Here is a 21489-nt window from a genome sequence, read left to right on the forward strand (position 1 = left end):
AACAAAAAAACATATTCATTGGTTGAAATAAAAGTTCAACCAATGATTAGGCAGAGATCCATGATATTCTTAGATTGTGGAAACATTTCAGAATTTTGGCAGATCTTTACCATAACTTTATTTAAAATCATTGCAGATGTATTTGAAATCTGTCAGAGAAAGAACATTGTAAAAACCTGCTTTATTTTAAATAGCTAAGCCTGAATTATTATTGTCATTGTGCACCACTAGCTACTAGAAGTCATAAGGACTCACCCAGGCTCCTCTTTTATCTCTTCACTTCCTCATGGTCCTTCTGGCTAATCCCACCTCCTCCTGGACTCCCATGGCCTCACCAGTCATATGATATCGGTGAACTCCAACTCTATTTCTCCAGCCCAGATCTGGCTCCTAAGTTCTACGCCCAACTTGCCCATACTTACTCTTACTAATAGACTGGATCTGAGGTAGTTACCACACACTTACCAGTTCTAAAGCTACATTCAAGGTCTCTCACTCCCAGCTCGCTGCTCACCTAATCAAGTCAACATTATTTACTCAATGCCCAAAGGGATAAAGCTGAGCAACAACCCAGATTCCTCTCTTCCCATCATACCGCACTGATCATTGGGTCTTTTTTAATTCTACTTCTCAATACAACTGTTTAAACATAACCCCTTTTTCTCTGGCCAACATTGCTACCTTCCTAGTTGAGCTTCTAATCATTTCTTGCCTTGGCCATTGTAGCAACCTCCACGCTGGTCTCACTGATTCACGCAGTTTTGATTTCAGTTCCATACTGATAACACAGTGACCTTTCTACATGCAAATCAAACCATGTCATCCTTCTGCTTAGAACCTTTCAATGGCTCATTTTCTACACTGAACGGTTAGTAGAAAAAAAAACACAACACATTTGTATTACCAGATTTTTAAATCTAGCTGGTATGGTCTTGATCAGTGGTTTTCAAACTGGATTCTGTAAAGCCCTGGAGTTCCAAAAGAAGGCCTCAGCCACTCCCACAAAGACACTTCCTCCACACTTCTCCAGAGGGTAGGTTACCCACCTTCCTCCTAAACGTTTCCTGCGACGGGTAGCACACCTCCCCACAAAGAAGCCTGTTTGGAAACTCTGTTACAAAAAGTAGTTTTTAAAATGTGAACTTGAAATATGTCCTTCTATAATTTATACTCATGTTCCAAGTAAATTCCTCTTTTATATACAAGTACATCAAATATCTGAAGACGCAGATAATGGCTCCTGTCTTGTCTGCTTTTCAGCTGAAACATCCCTAGTTCCTTTCATATGACATGTTTTTTAGATTCCTCATCATCTTACTTGCCTATGTTGACACTGCAGACTCTCCATGGTCTTCTAAAATCAGATGTAACATTGCTAATAGTGATCTCGCCCATCTAGAATGCATTTGCAATAGTACTAATGCAACTTAAAACTATAGTTACTAACACTGTTGGCTTTTAAAGTACTTTTGCTCAAAAGAACACAATGTTAAAAAAACCTTTATGTTTACTCTTTAGAAATATGGAATGAAACTGAATTGATACCTGCTCTAAGTGGCGAATCAGCAAGTCTGGGATTCTTTAAATTAAAATAAAAGAGGGAGTTGTTAGGTAAACACCCTGTCTCCCTTTTCCTCGCCCCAGCTTTTAGACCCCTGTGTGCATTACTTGGTGGGTTAAGAATTTAGATGAGTGCTCAAGTAAAGATATGAGAGGTTGGTAATGACAGTATTTATTCACTTCAAAATGTTCATTTCATTGACTTAAAATTACACAATTTTCCCTATCAAAACAGTTTTTTTGGCGTCTTATTATGCGTGTTAAAAAAACTATAAAAAAGAAAGCATAGTAAAATAACAGAAAACTGATCATCTTAACCATTTTTAAAGGTACAGTTCAATAGTGTTAAGTATATTCACACTGTTGTACAACCAATATTCAGAACTCTTTTCTTTCATCTTGCAAAACTGAAATTCTGTATCTCTTAAACAACAACCCTCCCTTCTCCTCTTCCTACCAGCCCCCAAACTACCATTCTACTTTCAACATCTATCAATTGGACTCCTCTCCCTATCTCATATAAATGGAATCAATACAGTATTGGTCTTTTTTATGACTGGCTCATTTCACTTAGCTTAATGTCCTCAAGGATATTATAGCATGTGTCAGAATTCCCTTCCTTTTTAAGCTAAATAATATCCCATTGTGTGTGTGTGTGTGTGTGTGTGTGTGTGTGTGTGTGTGTGTGTGTGACATTTTGTTATCTATCAATCAATGGACATTAGGGTTACTTCCATCTTTTGGCTATTATGACTAATGCTGCTATGAACATGGGTGTACAAATATCTCTACGAGACCCTGCTGATTATGTTTTTAAATTAACTATTCTTAGTTTTCCTCTATACATGTGCAGATCCTAATTGGCAAAAGATCTTATTTTTTATTACCTACACTGAAGCCTTTTTCATTTTCTTATGGGTATGCCAATGGTTGAGCCTAATTTCCAATCAAGTAAAACATTATGATACAATATAAGTAAACATGAATGATATTAGTAAAAGTAATATATTTATTTTCAGCCCATGAATTATGTCTTTCAAATGTTTCCCTTTACCTTTTTGTTAAACTACACGTTCCCTAATACAGAAACTTAAATCCTTTACTCAAATAATTTCACAAATAAATATGACCAACAATGAGTAGTTTTTACTACACACAGATGTTCAACATCAGTGGCCATAAGGAGAGGCTAATAAGATGAGATCCTTCTTTTTTACACCTGCATAGCATTCCAGTGTGTAAATATACCACATCTTTTTAATCCACTCATCTACTGATGGGCACTTGGGCTGTTTCCAGATCTTAGCACTGTAAATTGTGCTGCTATGAACGTAGGGGTACACAGATTCCTTCTGATTGGTGTTTGGAGATTCTTACGATATATTCCTAGAAGTGGGTCACTAGGTCAAATGGCAGTTCCATTCTTAATTTTTTGAGGAAACTCCATACTGTTTTCCATAGTGGCTGCACCAGTATGCATTCCCACCAACAATATACTAAGGTTCTCTTTTCTCTACATCCTTGCTAGCTCTTGTCATTTGTTGATTTGCTGATGGCAGCCATTCTGACAGGTGTGAGGTGACACCTCATTCTAGTTTCAATTTGCATCTCTGATGATTAGTGACTTTGATATGTCTCTTAGACGTCTGTATGTCCTCTTTGGAGAAGTGTCTATTTAGGTCCTTTGCCCATTTTTTAATAGATTGTTTGTCTTCCTTTTGTTAAGTTGTATGAGTTCCTTACGTAGTTTGGAAATTTACCCCTTATCGCATGTATCATTGACAAATATGTTCTCCCATACAGCAGGCTCCCTTTTCATTTTGTTGGTGGTTTCTTTTGCTGTGCAGAACTTTTTATTTTGTTTTCTCCTTTGTTTCCCTTGCCCTAGGACAGTGGTTGGCAAACTGCGGCTCACGAGCCGCGGTTTGCTGCTCTGTTGACTAATGAGTTTGCCGACCACTGCCTGAGGAGCTGTAAGGGCAAATATATTGCTATGAGAGATGTCTGAGATTTTGCTGCCTGTGGTTTCTTCTAGGATTTTTATGGTTTTACAACTTACATTTAAGTCTTTTATTCATTTTGAGTTTATTCTTGTGTATGGTGTAAGTTGGTGGACTAGTTTGTTTGTTTTAGTTGTTTTTTTGCATGTATCTGTCTGATTTCCCAATACCATTTATTGAAGCAACTATCTTTACTCCATTGAATGTTTTTGCCTCCTTTGTCAAATATTAATTGAGTGTAATGGCTTGGGTTGATATCTGGATTCTCTGTCCTGTTCCACTGATCTATATACCTATCCTTGTGCCAGTACCAAGCTGTTTTGATTACAATGGCTTTGTAGTATAATTTGATATCTGCAATTGTGATCCCTACTTTGTTATTTTCTCAAGATTGCTACACAATCCCTATTAAAATAGCAATGGCATGTTTCACAGACCTAGAACAAATACTCCAAAAATTTATATGGAACTAAAAAAGACCCTGAATAGTGTCAACATCATTACTTTTGAATGAATGGAGGCTACTAGTATTTCATTACTAGCAACTGTGTATTGGCATAAATTTTAAAAATCATATGACTACCAAAATTTTAGAATGATCTGTCTCAGTAGAGTCAGAAGAAATCTGACATTTAGAATATTCATATATTAGTGAAAAAAACAGCAAAAAACCAAAACTACAACTATTCATCTGAAGACTCATTCTTCAATTAGAGCTGTTCAGGTTTTAGAAGATTTAAAAATAAGTATGACAAAACCTCTGGGACCCAAATGATACCCTCTGAGAAGATACACTCCATCAAAATTAGGATAGAATGAAACACCAATATTTATAGTAAACCTTCAGAACTCAGAACACTCTCATATCCCACTCATATAAAACACATGAAAAAAAGAACTCCTTAGGGAGTTTAACAAGATATCAGCCAATGCTGCCTTTAAATTCCCTGTCAGTCCAGACTTTACTACTAATGTTACAAATGAATACAATATATAGGAAAGTATAATATTTTAATGATCAATAAATATTATATAAAAATTTGGTGTTCCTGGTCTTTTATCTTTAACTTTCTTTCCTAAAATCTCCTATTGCTAAAAAAAAGGAACTGATTAATTTGACAAGGTTACATTACTGACATTTGGACTAAACACATACATTCCATTAACATTTTCAACAGATTTTAAGAACCCTTGATATGTCTCTGGGCTTCATCGTTACAAGAGATTTTTATCTTTAGAATTTAAATTTAGTTCCTATAGCAACCTTTTATTCCATAACAGAGTCCAGGAATTTAACCTCTATTAGTCTCCACCTCTGACCTTTTTATGAGAATAAATAATAAAATATTGTAAGTGTAGCTCAATAAATTTTCTATAAAATAATTGAGCAAATCAAATCATGGAGAGAGAGGGGGGAGATAATCCCTTAAAGGAAGCCTTTGCTCATTATTCTTTTTTTTAAAGAGATGAGTAATTCTGTAATAGAATTGCATATTTATTTGGGTTGTAAGTTCTTATTTTAATCAGCTAGTCTTAAGATGGGTCACATGTATAAAGAAATCTAAAAATTTTAACATTGCCCTAGCTGGTTTGGCTCAGTAGATAGAGTGTCAGCCTGTGGACTGAAGGGTCCTGGGTTCGATTCCGGTTAAGGACACATGCCCAGGTTTCGGGCTCGCTCCGCAGTAGGAAGCATGCAGGAAGCAGCTGATCAATGATTCTCTCTCATCATTGATGTTTCTATAGCTCTCTTCCTCTCCCCTCCTCTCTGAAATCAATAAAAATCTATTTTAAAAAATAATTTAAAATTTTAACATTTAGTACAACAAGGGTTATCAATGTTTACATAGTAAACTCAAAACGAGAGAGTAAAAAAGGTTTCTTTGGGAAATAAGTCTTATGAAAGAAACCCATAAATTTCACCATTATCAATGCATTTGACAAAAGTATAGAAAATGTTTCATTGAAGCAAATTTCTATATAGTATTCTTTAAAAAATAAATTTAGCTTATGTAGGTGCTTTGGTAAAAACAAAACAACCAAAAGCACATTTTGGCTCTACCACTCCATTGAAGAAAACAGCAGTCCCTGACCACTGCCCCTTCCCAAATCTTCCTCCCCCACCCCCTTACCTGGCCAGGCCTGCACTACACTTATTACCTCTCCCTCCAGTCAGCACTGCAGACTCCATTTATAGTCTTCTCTGTTTTCTCCTCAACTAGGGGATAGGGAACGCTTCACCCCAAATCTTTACTTATATCCTGGTGCTATAATGAAACAGTGGCCTTTCAATTTACCAATGACTTAATTCAGACCCTGTATCTGAGAAAATGGAAGACTAATGTTTTCCCACTGGAAACTAACACAGAGCAGCAACTCTAATATGGCCTATATTTCAAGAGCAGCAGCATGCACAGAAAAGGAGAAAGAAAGAAAGAAAATCCCAAAAGTTACTTTTCCACTACAGAGAATAAAATGGGGAAAGCTTTAATATTTTATAAAAATCCTTACAACAAAAAGTAAGACAGGCTGAGTAGGTACTTCCTTGAGAATCAGGGAGAATAAGGAAAAGGCTGAAAATAGATAGTATTCTTCTGTGCAATGAGTCAGACATGCAAACGTCCAATCGGAAGTAAGTAGTGGCAATAGAAAGGGAAGAGGCAAACCAATCCCCGGACTGACTAAAGCGAAAAGGAAATTGCTAAGGAATTTTATCCCAGGAATCTACTCTTGCACCCCCAAGAGTCCTGTGCTGCTCCCAACCCTACCCCATCAGGAGCTGACCAGGGCATGTGAGCCACCATTAGCGTCCTAGTGTCTCAAAGTAAAAGCCTACGTGTCCTCTACAGGCCCTCCCTCCCTTGAGGTGACAAGGTGTTCCTCTTGTAGGGAGGAGTGGCCCTGTATCAGGATTGGGGCCTATGAGATGAGGGTTTCCAGGGAAGCTATTTTCTTGACATAGGTACCAGCCACTTCTTCTTGCTCTTTCCTCTTGCCTGAGATGCAGATTTAATGGCTGAACATCTGGCAGTTATTCTGCAATCAGGACGACAATGAGAATAATGCCCTAAAGATGATGTGAAAAAAAGGATCTCTGACATTATGAAATCATTCTACCAATGCAGGACACTCTGCTGCTGGATTTGATAAATGAGAAATTTGTTTAACTACTGTTATTTGGATTTTTTGGTACAGATAGCTAAATTCAGTCCCCAATGGAAAAATTTTTACTCCCAAGTGGAGGATGCAGAAATGGGTAGGAGCAGCAATCTTCAGTTTTGCTACAGGAATACCCCAATCTGAAACTTGAACTCCACTGTTATATAGTAGTTTAATTATTATTACATTTCAGATTTATTATGGTTTTAAGGGTCTTTTACAGGCTGACCTAAAAACCTATGGTAAAATGCCTATTGGGTTCTATACTAAAAAACATGGCAAATAAGCCATTCCTAGGTTAGAAATAAACATTTTATTATTTAAAAATAACAAAAGTGTGAAAATCAACTTAAATAAAAGGTAGCAGCCCATTACATTAGATCTTTCTTTTCGGATGACTTTAGAACAAGATATGCTGACACCTAATTTTGTATTCAAATGTATGGGCTTGTACCTCCAAATATTTTTCATTATTTAATTTAAAACTGTGTATTAAATTTTAGAGTATATCTTTGCTACACACAAAGAATATAAAAACTTTTTTTTTTATTTCAACAGAGGAAAGTAGGTAACATTTGTTTGGAAAGTTAATGGGAGGAGGCAGCTGTAATTGTGCAGTAATATTTAACCACACAATATTCAGCACATGCCCACAGTGTGCAGTCAAGTCTTCAGGGAGATGGATGCATGTTCAGAGGAGTAGGACAGAGAGGATGTTTCTGACTTAAAATTTATTTTTTAAAAAAGGAAAAAAAAAAAAAAAGAAGAAGAAATAGTAGGCCTTTCAACAGGAGAGTGAAGCAGGAAATCTCAAGATAGTAACCACTGTCATATGTGATTGTGGTTGCTATGGCAAATACTTTTTTTTTTAAACAGAGAAAGAATAATCACAAAAACTGACATCAATTTCTCCAGCTGCAGCTGAATTCTGACCCTACTTATAAAAAAATATTTTTATTTTAATAATAAATATAATGTTCAAATTACCTGGTTTCTCAATTTTGTCCCTAATTCTGTCAACCACTTGTTGTGGAACTAAAAACCCATTAGCAAAAATAAAAATAAAATAAAATAATCACCATGAAAAAAAAAGTGTTTTCCCTTCCTTCACACATTCCCAAAACATATACAGGGAAGACTAAATTGTGTGAATATAATGCCTTTAGAAAATATGCCAGTCCACTTACAATTATTTATTAACTTTCTTAATCTGAAGTCTTCTAAACAGGTGAAAAGTCTTCATGGAAATTCAAGTATATAAAGGAATTTTTAAAATACTTTAACAAAATGTAATTTGTTTAATTTTTAATTTCTTAGCATGCTTATGATAAAGTCAGTCAAATGTAGGGCATGAAATAACAATCATAACTTTAGCATAATATATTTAGACATCAAAGGGATTTATGAATATTATCTAATTTGTTCTACTAAAAGTATTTTAAGATGTGCGTGATCCACCTGATTAATGATCTTGGAACTTTGTCTTTTAATTTGTTGCCAAGAGGATAACGAATATATGTATATGTGTGTGTGTGTGTATGTATATATAATAGAATGTTAATACAGAAGCTACTGACATCAGCTTTTTCTTAACGTCTTAGATTGTACTTTAAAACAAAGGAGGACACAGACAACATGGAGAAGGTCCAGAGGCTATTCATAAAAAAGATTAAAAGCTTAGAAAATAATACCTGTTCAAAGGTTAAAGGGACTGAAATTGTTCAGCCGGGAAAAGTCTCAGTATATAATTTAACAAGTATCCAAGTACATCCGAAGGGTTCTTGAACAGAAAATAGTGACCAGCTGTTTTCCATTTCCAATGAGAGTAGAATAAAGGGAAGCAGACAAATTTAAGCCCAAGGATTTCAGTTAAATAAAAGGAATGGTTTCCTGTACGAGTAATGAGCATTATAACAGCAACTGTGTGTCTTTGGAAACCCTTTCTTCAGGGGCCTTTACAAGAAAGACAAATTTTCATTTGTCCAAGGAAGACTAAAATTTACAGACTTCCCATGCTCTGTGCTAGGTATCCTCAGACCAAAATATCTACACTTACCGGCCCGAGCTGGGTCAAAACATCATTAAACATTCCACAGACAAGAGAACACAGAGAAGCAGACCATACTCGGTACCCACAAGTGACTCCGAGCCACTGAGGCCACACATCATACCTCTGTAGAGGAAACGAAGAGTTTCTAACTGCCCAGTGATACTATGGGTATTACTGCAGTGAGACCAGCTGCAAGTGAGACCTGTAGTTGACTGTTCTCACCTTTACTGCTGTGCTGTGGGCAAGATTAACATCAAAGACACATACAACAGTGTTTCATGAAAGAATAGTAAGAGCTCTGGAGAAATGGGAAAGGGATACCCCCACACACCCTGCTCTCCTGGTTGTTTCTTGGCATTTCAAACGCTGTCCTTAATGATTTACTTCTGTCCTTAATGATTTACTTCTTTGGCTCAAAGGTTTATAATTGTTGGAAAAAATGTAAATATTTTGTGAACATTAAACATTATTAAGCACTTTACATCCTCATATCGGATCCTTTTCTGAAATAGGTTTTGGAAGAAAGGAAGGGGGAGAAGGACTCAACCAGAGCGCGGAGAGATGTTACCAAGCACAGAATGGGACATGAAAGATGTTGCTCAGAACAAATGGTCTTGTACTTACAATTTTGTCCAGGGGCATTAGATGAACTAAGGAGCAGGGACACCTAATGGGTAGTCTTCCCTTCTTGCTCATTTCTCCTAAACCACTGGTCGGCAAACTGCGGCTCGCGAGCCACATGCAGCTCGCAAGCCGCGGTTTGCCGCTCTGTTGACTAATGAGTTTGCCGACCACTGGGATAGGGGCTTGATCACAAGGAACAACAACGGCCTGTAATTATTGGAGTCGAGAGTCTAGGTCGGCAAACTCATTAGTCAACAGAGCAGCAAACCACGGCTCGCGAGCCGCAGTTTGACGACCACTGTCCTAAACCCTTTTTAAATCAATCTAGAATCTATTTCCAGGATAAACTCCTAAAAATCTAAAGCAGATCTTAAATTTGCCTTCTATTACTAATGAAGTAAAACTGTCCAAAATGAATAAACTGTGATATTTTTAAAAATCACTTATAGGTATATACAAAGAAGATATTTAAAAATATGTATTCAATCAAAATTATTTAACCCAATATTTAATCATTGCTAAACACAGTTATGAAAGGTTAATATAAGTAAAAGTATAAAACCTAAACACGACCAGTTATTCCTCCACCTATTCTTAATACTACATGGTCTCCACCTATTCACCAGCCAGCCTGCCCTCTGCCAACTGCTCCACTGTCTCTCCATCCTTTCTAAAATCTCCAGTGAGTTCCAGGCACTGAGGAAAGTTACTTACTTCCTTGTTCTGAAAAGTGGTTATCAGGCCTAGCTCCACCTCAGAAGCACTTAGAGTTGTTTGGATTTTTTTTTAAGTAGAGGTGCCAAGGTCCTGCTCTGGTCTACAGAACCAGCATCTCCGAGGGGCTACTGCTATGATGTGCATTGTGAGGTGAGTTCAAGGATCCAAAACCAGGGTTTATCTTATAAATCAAGTTCACTGTTCCAGCATGTGGCGATCTCTTCAGATCCTGATTCCATCTCAGAAGCTATTTTCATTTTGCTCCACTTCATGTCACTTGCAGTTCTAATGGGCTTTCAGTCTATAGCTTCATCAAGTTTCTATAAAAAATGCTGACCCAGCCAGGGCGGAGGCCTGACCCCTACAGCACACAGTGAGATCTCTTCTGGTTGACAATTTATTACTTAACACTGTGCCACTGCCTCTGGCGAGCCTTCTTGTAGAGGCTGAGAATCTCAGCACTGCATTTCCCAGAACTCCTTGCACCTTACCCTGGATAAGTATACTTTTTCCACAGCCAGGAACGCAAGAAAGGAGAGGCCCTGAGGCTGCTGCCTCAGTTATTTCCTCTGCCACGCATAGCTATGAAGACGTGGTGTTTCTTTTTATTAACAGCAGCATTCCAGCATCCAGTCACCAGCCTCCCAGGTGCTCAGGGGTGGCTGCCTTAGCAGTAGCTCTCTAATACCTGCATGGCCACAGGATTGAGAGCATCTGGTTTACTGAACTCAACAGTGCCAACGGTAGCCTCTGGATTCATTGTCCTGATCGTACCGGTAGTAGCTGCATTGAAGGTCACTTTGGACTCCTGGAGGCCTAGCTTACACAGCTCTTGCCTCCGACCTCTCCACTGATTTATTAATGTCCACACTTCTGACTTAAATCTGTATGTTTAAAATACCTAGAGTAGTTTCTGTTTCCTCCAATAATCCCCGACTGACACAAGCCCATTTGGGTATAACCATTCAATCGTCAGACCTACCAACTAGGTCATATTACAGAGTGTCCACAAAGATATCATCAAAGACCTTGTCAAATACTTTTCCAAAATCCTAAAACACAAAGTCCAAACCCTACATTTTCTCTAATCTACAAGTTTAGTGATGCTGTCAAAAAAAAGGCAATTATATTACTCTGATCTGATTTGTTTCCACAAAACTAAGTTAGCTCATAATGATCCAGGTCTCTTTTCCTAAAGAACTCACAGATGTTCTGGTTCCACCACTGACTTGCTATGAAATCCTGAAAAAGTCATTTATCATTACCAAGTCTCAATTTCCTCAGTGGTGAATGGTAGTGACAATCCTACTTTACAGGGTCCTTGTGAGGAGTCAATAAAACAATGTATGGAAAGTCCTGAAAATAATGTTTGGACCACACTAGTTGCTCATTAACAGACAGTTATAATTTGAGAAATTCACCTTTTTCTCTTTTCTGAAACAAAAAGTAAAATAAAATTTAAATTACTCTTTCATGCTTCCATGACACTTCACCCATTTTCTCAGAGATATCAAATTTCACAAACAGTGAAATATAATAGTTCTCCCACCTGCAACTTATCACAATACACACGACTGAGCATACTCCCAATCCGGAGATGTCAGATCAGCTGAGTGTCTTTACTGTGCCATTCAATCGTTCATATTTATGCTTGTGCTAATCTGTTCATTCTAGAGATCACTACTGTCTCTAGAATCCCCTCTGGCTATCTGACTGAATAAAGAGCAAGGTGTTGCAGGAGGCAGGGAAAGGCTGGAGCAGAGTTTGTTGGGAAGGAAAAGAACAGAGCTGTTCACTGGCTCGGGTCTCCAGGCCCAGGAGCAGCAGCCTCCCTGGCTGTGTGGGAAGCAGGGCTGACTCTCCGGATGCTCCAGCTTTCCAAGTTGTTGGAAGGACAAACTGACAAGAGTATCAGGTAAAGATTAATCTTTATTAACCTGCTGTATTTAAAGCACTCTGCTAGGTGCTAAATGTATTTACCTAAATTCATCCACACGTACATACGCAGACAAATATACATCACTGAAGCTAGAAAACATTAAGTCACACACAATTAAAAGAGGTCTGGGCCGACCGCGCTGGGTTGCCGCCGCCACTGCCGCCATCGTGCCAGCCCCTCGGGTTTCAACGAGGCTGGGTGACGCTCCAGAATGGGAGACGAGCCAATTTGGGAGCAGACTGGATCCAGCTTCATTCAACATTACTACCAGTTATTTGGTAATGACAGAACCCAACTAGGCGCAATTTACATGGACGCATCATGCCTTACGTGGGAAGGACAGCAATTCCAGGGGAAAGCTGCCATTGTGGAGAAATTGTCTAGCCTTCCGTTCCAGAAAATCCAGCACAGCATCACGGCACAGGACCACCAGCCCACGCCAGAGAGCTGCATCCTCAGCATGGTTGTGGGCCAGCTTAAGGCCGATGAAGACCCCATCATGGGGTTCCACCAGATGTTCCTATTGAAGAACATCAATGATGCTTGGGTTTGCACCAATGACATGTTCAGGCTTGCCCTGCACAACTTCGGCTGACCTCCTCCCAGCCAGGCACTCATGCTGTTTCCTCCTCCCTACTCTTCCAGATACTATTCCCACTCCCCCAGATGCTCCAAATATACACAAATGAGCAGGACCGAGGTGGGAGCGGGCGCAGTGCGCTGCTGCTACCTAGGTATCGTGCATGATGTTTGGACGCTAGGCTAGTTATATCTGACAGGAGAAGTTTGTGTTGTACCAGCGTATGCCTTGGAAAGACTTAAGTAATGCAAAAGGTTGTCTTTTTTTTTTTTTTAATCTACTGACAAGTTGCTCTAGTAACCCAAAGAAGTGAAGGAGAAAGCAGCTGCCTCACCATCCAGATATTGATTTGTTCAGATGTTTCAATGCCTCATGATACAATAAAACCACAAAAATTTTCTTAACAACAACAACAAAAAGTGGTCTGACTTTAAATCCCTGGCTCTTTTCCCTACACCACATCATTTGTTCAGAAAATATTGAATGAACTCTTACTACTGTGCTAGGTATTGTATTAAGCACTGGGAATACAGTGGGGAATAAACAGATAATCGTACAGAAATAGGCAATTATAATACAGTGTGACAATTGCTATTCAGAGTAAAAGTATGAAGTGAGATGGTTGCCTATGGGAGGGGCACCCATCCCTAACCTGGGTCGGTAGAGGAAGCAAACCTCTTAACTGAGCCTGAGAATTAGCCAAGGAAGCAGGAATCCAAACAAAGGGAGGTACTGGGCAGTGCAACACAGAGGGATTTGGGCACATGAAATCCCAAAGGTAAGGATGAGTATTTTAAGAGCTGAGGAGCTAGAAGAAGGATAGTGAGACCTGAGAACAGAAAGGTAAACAGAGAGTAGAGAATATACTGCCTTTTAACCCAGATTGGGCTCTATACTAAGAGCGATGGGGAGTCACCGGAGGGCCAAAGCAAAAAAGAGATGATGAGATCTGTATAGGGTAGGGGACTAAGACTGGCGGCAGGGGGTCAATTAGGAAGCATGAGGCTTGATGTTGATTCAATGATGGGGTGAAGGAAAAGAGAGGTTAAGAATGACTCTAATTTTCCTATCTTACTCCAAAGTCCACGTTTGAAACACCTGCACAGCTTCTCTAATTCTCACGTCACAACATTTCAGTTTTCCCTGTAAGTAGGAAGCAGGGTAATCTACTGAAACTGAGAGGAGAGGTGGCAGGAAGAGATTTAGGGAGGTCTAAAGTAGCCACTGCGTAGCATGGGAAAGAGCTGAGCAGAGAGACATGGGCTATAGGAACATTCTGAGGGCCCAAATGGGGGTGAAGGCCAAGAACTGGTGGTCGCCATCTGTACATATGTGAGAATGTCTCCATCGGCACTCAGCAGCCACAATGAAGATGCAGAGAAGATGGACAAACAGACTGGTCCATGGTCACGTTTGCCAGGAGAGGGAGAAAAGAAGACCAAGAAGGTGGAGGCAGTAAGGAGAGAAGGAAGAGAGTAGCTAAAGCCATGAAACTAGCTTGTACCCTTACTGGAGAGTGTGGCGCTTCATCGGAAACCAACTAAAGAGAGTCCTCTCAGCGCCGCTGCAGCTCCCGTGCAGCCCTGCTCTGTAAGACCAGGAACCATTCCACAGAGACAGAGCGGAGCAGATCTGAGCTGAACGGGGTGAAAGGCCCCCGTCTTCTCTTTGCTGAAATAACTGCTTTCCCAGAGTCACCCACAAAGATATAACCTCCACGATCCCATCAATTTCATGACAATGGATTCCTTGACCTGCGCCTAATCTACTCTCTTTCAGGACAAAAACTCTTAAATGTTGATTTACTTAATGACAATCAATCTACGTATACCCACTGTTAACCATTCATAATTCTCCTGACATTCACCAATCTGGATAACCTAGAGATCTCTGTGTAAACACTTGCTGTTGCCACATTGTGAAAGATCTTGGTTACCCAGCTGAATCCTGCCTCATAGATGGATAAAGAGGAGGTCTGAGAGCGATGTGAATGGGAAGAATGGGAGGGGAGGGCAGAAGTAATGCTGTCACTGCTGAAAATATGTTTGGAGAGCTCTTCTTGGGACATGCCCTCAGGTCCATGCCATTTGTTTTAGAAAGAGAAAGAAAGATATTAATATTTTATTAAGTGTTAGCTATTGGGTTTTTTAAAATACATTTTTTTAGATTTATCAACCAATGGTCATTGGCACCAATTCAACGCCAACAAGAATCCGCAAGTTCGGAGGTGGTGAAGGAAACTTTTTGCAGTGATACCACAAGGCGGTGAAAACAGCATGACTATAGAGCAGCCCTGGGGCCAGGAGGCCCTGGGGGCAGGACCCTCTCCAGCGAGACAGCTCTGCTCCACAAAGGTCTGCTCTGTGCGGGTCAGCTCCACTCTGCTCTGGGAGACACCTTTGGTGTTTCAGCTCCGTCAGGGAGACTCCTCAGTGGGAAGGGAAAGTGCACTCCCATGCCATTTTTTAAAAAAACAGGTCAAATTCTAAATATTTTTTGTCACTTTTGCCCACTTTCCTTCAAAAGATCTTTTAATAATTTTGCTTCCTAGAGTCAAATCAACACACTTTCCAGAAGTAAGGAAAACAGGTTTGTAATTTCACATGCCTGGGCAGCCCAGGCATGTGCCCCGACTGGGAATTGAACCCGTAGCTTTTGTTGGTATATAAGACTATGCTCCAACCAGCTGAGCCACCCGGCCAGGGCAATGCTATGATCTTTTTAGGGAACAAAAACACTAAGGACACATTAGCAAATGAGGCTTTGACTGTTGACATAACCTGAGAGCTCATACCAATGAATCTAAGAAGTTTTAAAAAAGATTTAGATCCTAAGGAAAAACAAAAAGTAATTATGTGGTTTCAGGAAAAGTTCAGCTTCAGTAACTTCTTCACCTTTTTTACTGTTTCTATACTACCGTATGACAACCCCTGGGGGTCACATTACTGGATTTTGGGGAACATTACAGAATGATGTCTAAATTGCAGAAACTTAAAATACACTCAAAGCTGACTCCTGGGATTTAAAACTTGCAGAAGCACATAAAACAACTGCAACTATATAAACCATTATCTGATCAACTTAAATACGGGCTTTTAATAAGATCTCAAGAATATGATCATGTAAACGTGAACATACTGAAATTTCATTTCAATATGATTTTCAAAAAAATCATACTTAGGACATAAAATTATAACATCTAATGAATGATTTCTGTGGCTATCAAAGCTAAAAGTCACTACACAAAATATAAGAAAATCTCTGATGTAATTTAATGTCTGATAAATTGTCATCACATATCTCTTCCTTGAAACATAACATTCTAACATGAATTAGATTCCATAAAGACTTACGTTTTTTAATAATTTTTATATGCTGATGACCAGCTATATAACTGCATGGAAAAGTTGTTTATGCAGTTTCATAGGGAGTTCACTAGAGATGCAAGAAAGCACTCAATGATCATCTAAATGTCTGCTGAAAGTCAGAAAGTCTAGCTAAAAACCTGTATCAGCATGCAGAAAAATGACATAAAATGTCTCATAAGGTCTTCTTGATCTACAGGGCACAGGACTTGCATCACAACACTAGCTGGCTTTGGAGGCCACAAGACCATCCAGTGCAGCTGGGTAAGCATGTTTGGGGCGCAGATAGCCTATCCTAGTCAGAAGCCTGGCTAGGAATTTCAGGAAACCCAAGTCTTAGACTATTTCCAGAGCAAAGTCTCAGAAGACCCACCAGTTGTGGGATATAGAAAATTCATTACCCCCACCTCCCCTGGTTAACTATATGGCAAATATATATACACACACACATATGTAGATATATGCATATATACACATATATAAATATAGAGAAGTGCTAGTCTGTGAGACTTTATCTTCACCACTCTGGAAGTAACAGACATCAGAGAGAATGTCTTAATTGTCATTTTAGCCCCCCGCAGCACCCCTGGCACTGTGCCTCACACATGACAAGCAGTAGTAAATATGCACTAAACTAAATTTTATGCATGAATAACCCTGTCTCTTAAGCCTTATTTCTAATGGTTTTTTTTGTCCCACATTGGCCCTATTTCCTCTAACTTGCACCCCCTGTATCACTGTGCAGTTTAACTGATAATTTAGACAACATGAAATAATATTATGTTGTATTTACTGGAACAGAATTTTTGATTCACTTTTTTTTTATTGGAAAAGTAAATAAAAACACTATCTTTTATCTGTAAAACACTATACAAATTAAATTATGTTATGGGTAAGCATTCTTCAACAAAAAACTTCCATAATCCTAAACTAGAGATGTGCTTTCTGCTATCTTAAAAAAAAATTATTTTTAAAATTTATTAGTGTTAAATAAAGCAAAGAAACAAAAATTTCCACACTGGCTATAAAAAGTAATACAGAACTATCCTGGTTTCTATGGACGTATACTTTCAAAATAGAAAATTAATATTCAGTGGAAAAAAGCCACATACTTTTCATAGTTCCATCTTCTTCTTCTTCATCCTCACTGTTTATAACCATGGTCCCCAAGTCGGACTCTAACATCGTGCTGTTATGCTCAATCATGGTCTGGGCGCCTTCACTCATGGTGCTCGTGGCCCTCATGGTGCCCACACTTTCCGAGCTGGTCTTCACCATGGTGTGGGAGTCCAGCTCATCTTCATCCTGCAAGAAAAACACTGCAGTGAAGGAAGGCTTTCTTAAGACAGCTGGATTTCTTAATTCTCAACATATTTTTAATCATGAAAAATACTACTATTACTGCTAATTTTAATATAAGGATATACATACAAATGTTATCATAAGAGCCAAAGTTATCCAAAAGAACCTAAAGCTTTAGTAATTAAAGCTAACTCAAAAGAAATTGATGAAATAGAAGGCTGTAGCTATTTTTAAAATAAGGGTCAAAATATGTAAATTATCAACAAATTCATAACAAAGAATGCAGTGACAAAATAAATAAAAGAGAGCACATTAAAGACAGAACATGTTGACACTTATTATAACAGCTATAAAATTTATAGCCTTATACAAAGGCAATTAGCTTTTTAAAAAATTGTGATAAATATGCGTAACGTAAAATTTAACATTTTAATCATTTTTCAGTATATAGTTCTGTAACAATGAGTACATTCATAGTGTTGTGCAATCATCACCTACACCAATTTCACTACACCCAGAACTTTTTCATCATACCAAACAGAAACTCTGTACTCTTTAAAAAATAACTCCCCAGTCTGCCCTTCCCCCAATACCTGGTAACTTCTATCCTACTTTCTCTCACTATGAATCCTATTTTCACAAAGTTCAACCTGAGTCCCTACCTGCCAAAAACTCATATCATGCTATGCTCATTCAGTCCTCTCTCTGCTCATGCTTCTTCTCTACCCAGAATTCTCATTCTTCTCTATTCATTTTAACTAAATCATACCTAGTCCCAGATCAAGTATGTATTATCTTCATGGTTAATTCAGTCTTTACTAATTACTCTCTTTTCCAATCTTTTGTAGAATTTATAGTCTGCATTACACACTTTTACATTTAAATTTATGATCTCATATTGTAACTCTCTGTAAAATCCTTTATAAACATAAGTATCATATAGATAAGAATGCCTTACGGTACTTTTGACTTTACTAAAGTGTTTCATTCAGTATCCCGTTATACAGTAAACATTAATTATATGTTTACTTTTTCATAGAATTATAAAATCAGGGACCTTTAATAATTCAAACCTTCATTTTATATCTGAAAAAAACGGAGGCCCACAGAAAGTAGGAGATTTCCCCAAGGCCACACACCTATTTAGTAGAACTGAAAACAAAACAAAACAAAAACCGTAGAACTTGAACTAAAAAACTAGTTCCTTCATTTCTTAGTCCATTATTTCACTAAACCAGCCTTGGGCAAACTACGGCCCGCGGGCCGGATCCGGCTGTTCTATCCGGTTCTCTTGCTCTCCCCTCCGCTCCTTTACTTTGAATTTATATTAGTTCACACAAACACTCCATCCATGCTTTTGTTCCGGCCCTCCGGTCCAGTTTAAGAACCCATTGTGGCCCTCCAGTCAAAAAGTTTGCCCACCCCTGCACTAAACGCATGTACTTAGTTACATTTAAATTTTGATCTACTTGAATGCTTAAGTTAGAGGCACAGGCTTACAATTTTAACAGCGATGTCACCAGCTCCTATTCTCAGAGTCCCATGCAAATTATTTGGCCATTCCTAGTCAAAGCCACAATCTTCTCCCACTTGGCTTATTAAAACAGCCTCCTAACAGTTTTCACTGCTTCCAACTCTTGCCCTCTCTAGTCTCCCACACAAAAGGCAGATTGATCCTTTCAAAAGACAAATCACATCGTGTTACTCTCCTGCTCAAAACACTGCATTTGGCTTCCCATCACACTTAGAATAATATCCAAAATCTCTGTCATAGCCAAATGTGATCTGGCCCAGTAATATTTGCCAATCCCATCTCCTATCACATTCCTTCTCACTCATCAAGTTCCAGCCATGCTGGCCTTGTTTGCTGTTTCTTGAGCATTCTAAGCATATTCCTCCTCCAGCCTTTAAGTTGGCTTGTCTCTCAGCCTGGAATACCCTTCCACACCAGCTCGATCCTTTACTAAATCCAGTCTCTCCTTAGACGTTACTGCTGTGGTGCAGCTTTTCCGACCACCAATCTAAAAGTGAAGGCCCCATCACTCTTTTATTCTTCTCTATTCTTTATAGCCCGAACCTGGCTTCTCCACTAGAATGTAAGGTTAGCTGAAACCGGTTTGGCTCAGTGGATAGAGCGTCGGCCTGCGGACTGAAGGGTCCTGGGTTCAATTCCGGTCAAGGGCATGTATGTTGGTTGCAGGCACATCCCCAGTGGGAGGTGTGCAGGAGGCAGCTGATGGATGTTTCTCTCTCATCGATGTTTCTAGCTCTCTATCCCTCTCCCTTCCTCTCTGTAAAATATCAATAAAATATATATTTTTTTTAGAATGTAAGGTTAATCCAGGCAAAATACCTCTTTTTCACTGATGAATCCACAATGCTTAGAACACCTGGCACACAGTAGGTATTTGACAAAAAAATTATTTAATGAATGAATCAATTTATATTTTCACTCATTAATTTATTCAATGAACATTTATTGCACATTTACATGTTAAGTCATGACCCAGGCATTGAGATCAATGAATTACAAGGTATTGTAAGTGCTGTAAGAAGAGAGCTGGCAAGTACAATGGGAGTATCGAGAATAGAGCCTCTGGCTCTGCCTTTAGTAAGTGAAGAAAGCCTCACAGAGGAGGCTGTCTTTAAACTAGGTTTTGAAGGGTGAGCAGACGAGGTCTGTAACATACATAAATAAATTTGAGTGGGTACTTTACAGTACAACTTCTCTCTTACAATAGAACTGCTCAGCTCAAAAACGAGAAACTGAGTTAGGTGTCATACTTTTATACTGCCATAGCACCTTGTGCTTTTGCTGATCATACACTTATGACACAATACTGTAGTTGTCTGTACATCTGACTTGTCCAAATCTCCCATTAGTCTCTAAAAACTATAAGGGCAGTAACCAGATCTTGTTAACAGTTATATTCCTGGTATCCAGTACAAAGCCTTAGTCTAATTATGTAATCTATTAAATGAATGGTAAAGCCCTCACTTTGAGGTGGTGCTAAAACACAGAATTAAGGACAATGCCATGTAAGGTTCTAGGGTAGAGCTTTATTTAATCCTACTTATTATTTTAAAACATAGAATGACTACTGAAGAAACTTTGGGAAGAAAATAATGCTATTAACTATAATTACATTTAATCATTAATCTAACAATGATTAAAATAGTCATCATCAATGAGTTATTAACACTATGCTAAAGATTTATTGTAGGCTACTCCCATTTTACCCTCTTATTAATCCTGTGAGATATTATTATCCTCATTGTACAAATAATACACCTGAAGTTTAAATGGGTCTCATAATTTGTCCAAGGTCATACATACAACAAATAAGTGGAGGAGCAAGGATTCTAACCAGGTCATTCTAATTCGAAAGCCCAAGATCTAATTTCCAATTGAATAAGGCTTTTAAGTTTTCTATAGAATTTCTGAAGTGTAATTTAATTTATATTACAGGTTAGCTCGAGAACCTTTCATTTTGCTAATTTAAGAGATGAAGAAGCACCCGGCCAGCATGGCTAAGTGGTTGAGCGTTGACCTATGAACCAAGAAGTCACAATTCCATTCCCGGTCAGGACACACGCCAGGGTTTCAGGTTCAATACCCAGTGTGTAGTATGTAGGAGGTGCTGATTAATGATTCTCTCTCATCATTAATGTTTATATATCTCTCTCCCTCTCTCTTCCTCTCTGAAATCAATAAAAATATTTAATAAAAAAAGAGATGAAGAAACTGACATACATAAAAAAACTGATTTGTACTTGTTCAAAAAGCAAATTTTACAAAAAGTTGGGATTTACTCTTCCCAGTAGATCCCACTGAAGAGGGAGTGAGGAAGGGAGAGAGGGAAAAGTTGGATATTCTATCAGTTCTTTTTAAAAATCCACTGCTGGATTAATATTTTATCGTGGTTACAACCAGTTTATTCCCAAAACACTAAATCTATTTTTATATGTGTGAGTCATTGTCTTTTATCCTTATGAGATTCAGTGCTGTGACCATTAAACTTAACAAGAAACATAATATCTGGTTGGTGTGAAATAATACTTTGAGTCTTCCTATGTTCTATATTAGAGATGAATATGCAAAGGGATAATGAAGCCTGCACCTCTGGATTCACACAATTGGCTTAGATAATCTATAAAATTATAAAAACATTGAATCAACTTTGGAATGATTG

The 21489-nt window shown here is 38.4% G+C and overlaps 2 protein-coding genes across 2 annotated transcripts in view; one reads left to right on the plus strand and one right to left on the minus strand.

The window, feature by feature from the left end:
• The window catches only part of STK3 (serine/threonine kinase 3), a 248629-nt gene that overhangs the window by 59893 nt on the left and 167247 nt on the right, over nucleotides 1–21489 (minus strand). The window contains exon 9 of the mRNA XM_080646972.1: nucleotides 17107–17299. Coding sequence (XP_080503098.1) covers nucleotides 17107–17299 — 193 coding nt within the window. The remainder of the gene's footprint in view (nucleotides 1–17106; nucleotides 17300–21489) is intronic.
• Nucleotides 12185–12644, plus strand: LOC308236864 (nuclear transport factor 2-like; the record flags this gene model as incomplete). Its single annotated transcript, XM_080646973.1, has 1 exon — nucleotides 12185–12644. Exon 1 carries the CDS (start codon nucleotides 12261–12263, stop codon nucleotides 12642–12644), a length of 384 nt encoding a protein of 127 aa, XP_080503099.1. The 5' UTR covers nucleotides 12185–12260.

The sequence above is a fragment of the Plecotus auritus genome, assembly GCF_963455305.1.
Source record: "Plecotus auritus genome assembly, chromosome: 11".
Taxonomy (NCBI): domain Eukaryota; kingdom Metazoa; phylum Chordata; class Mammalia; order Chiroptera; family Vespertilionidae; genus Plecotus; species Plecotus auritus.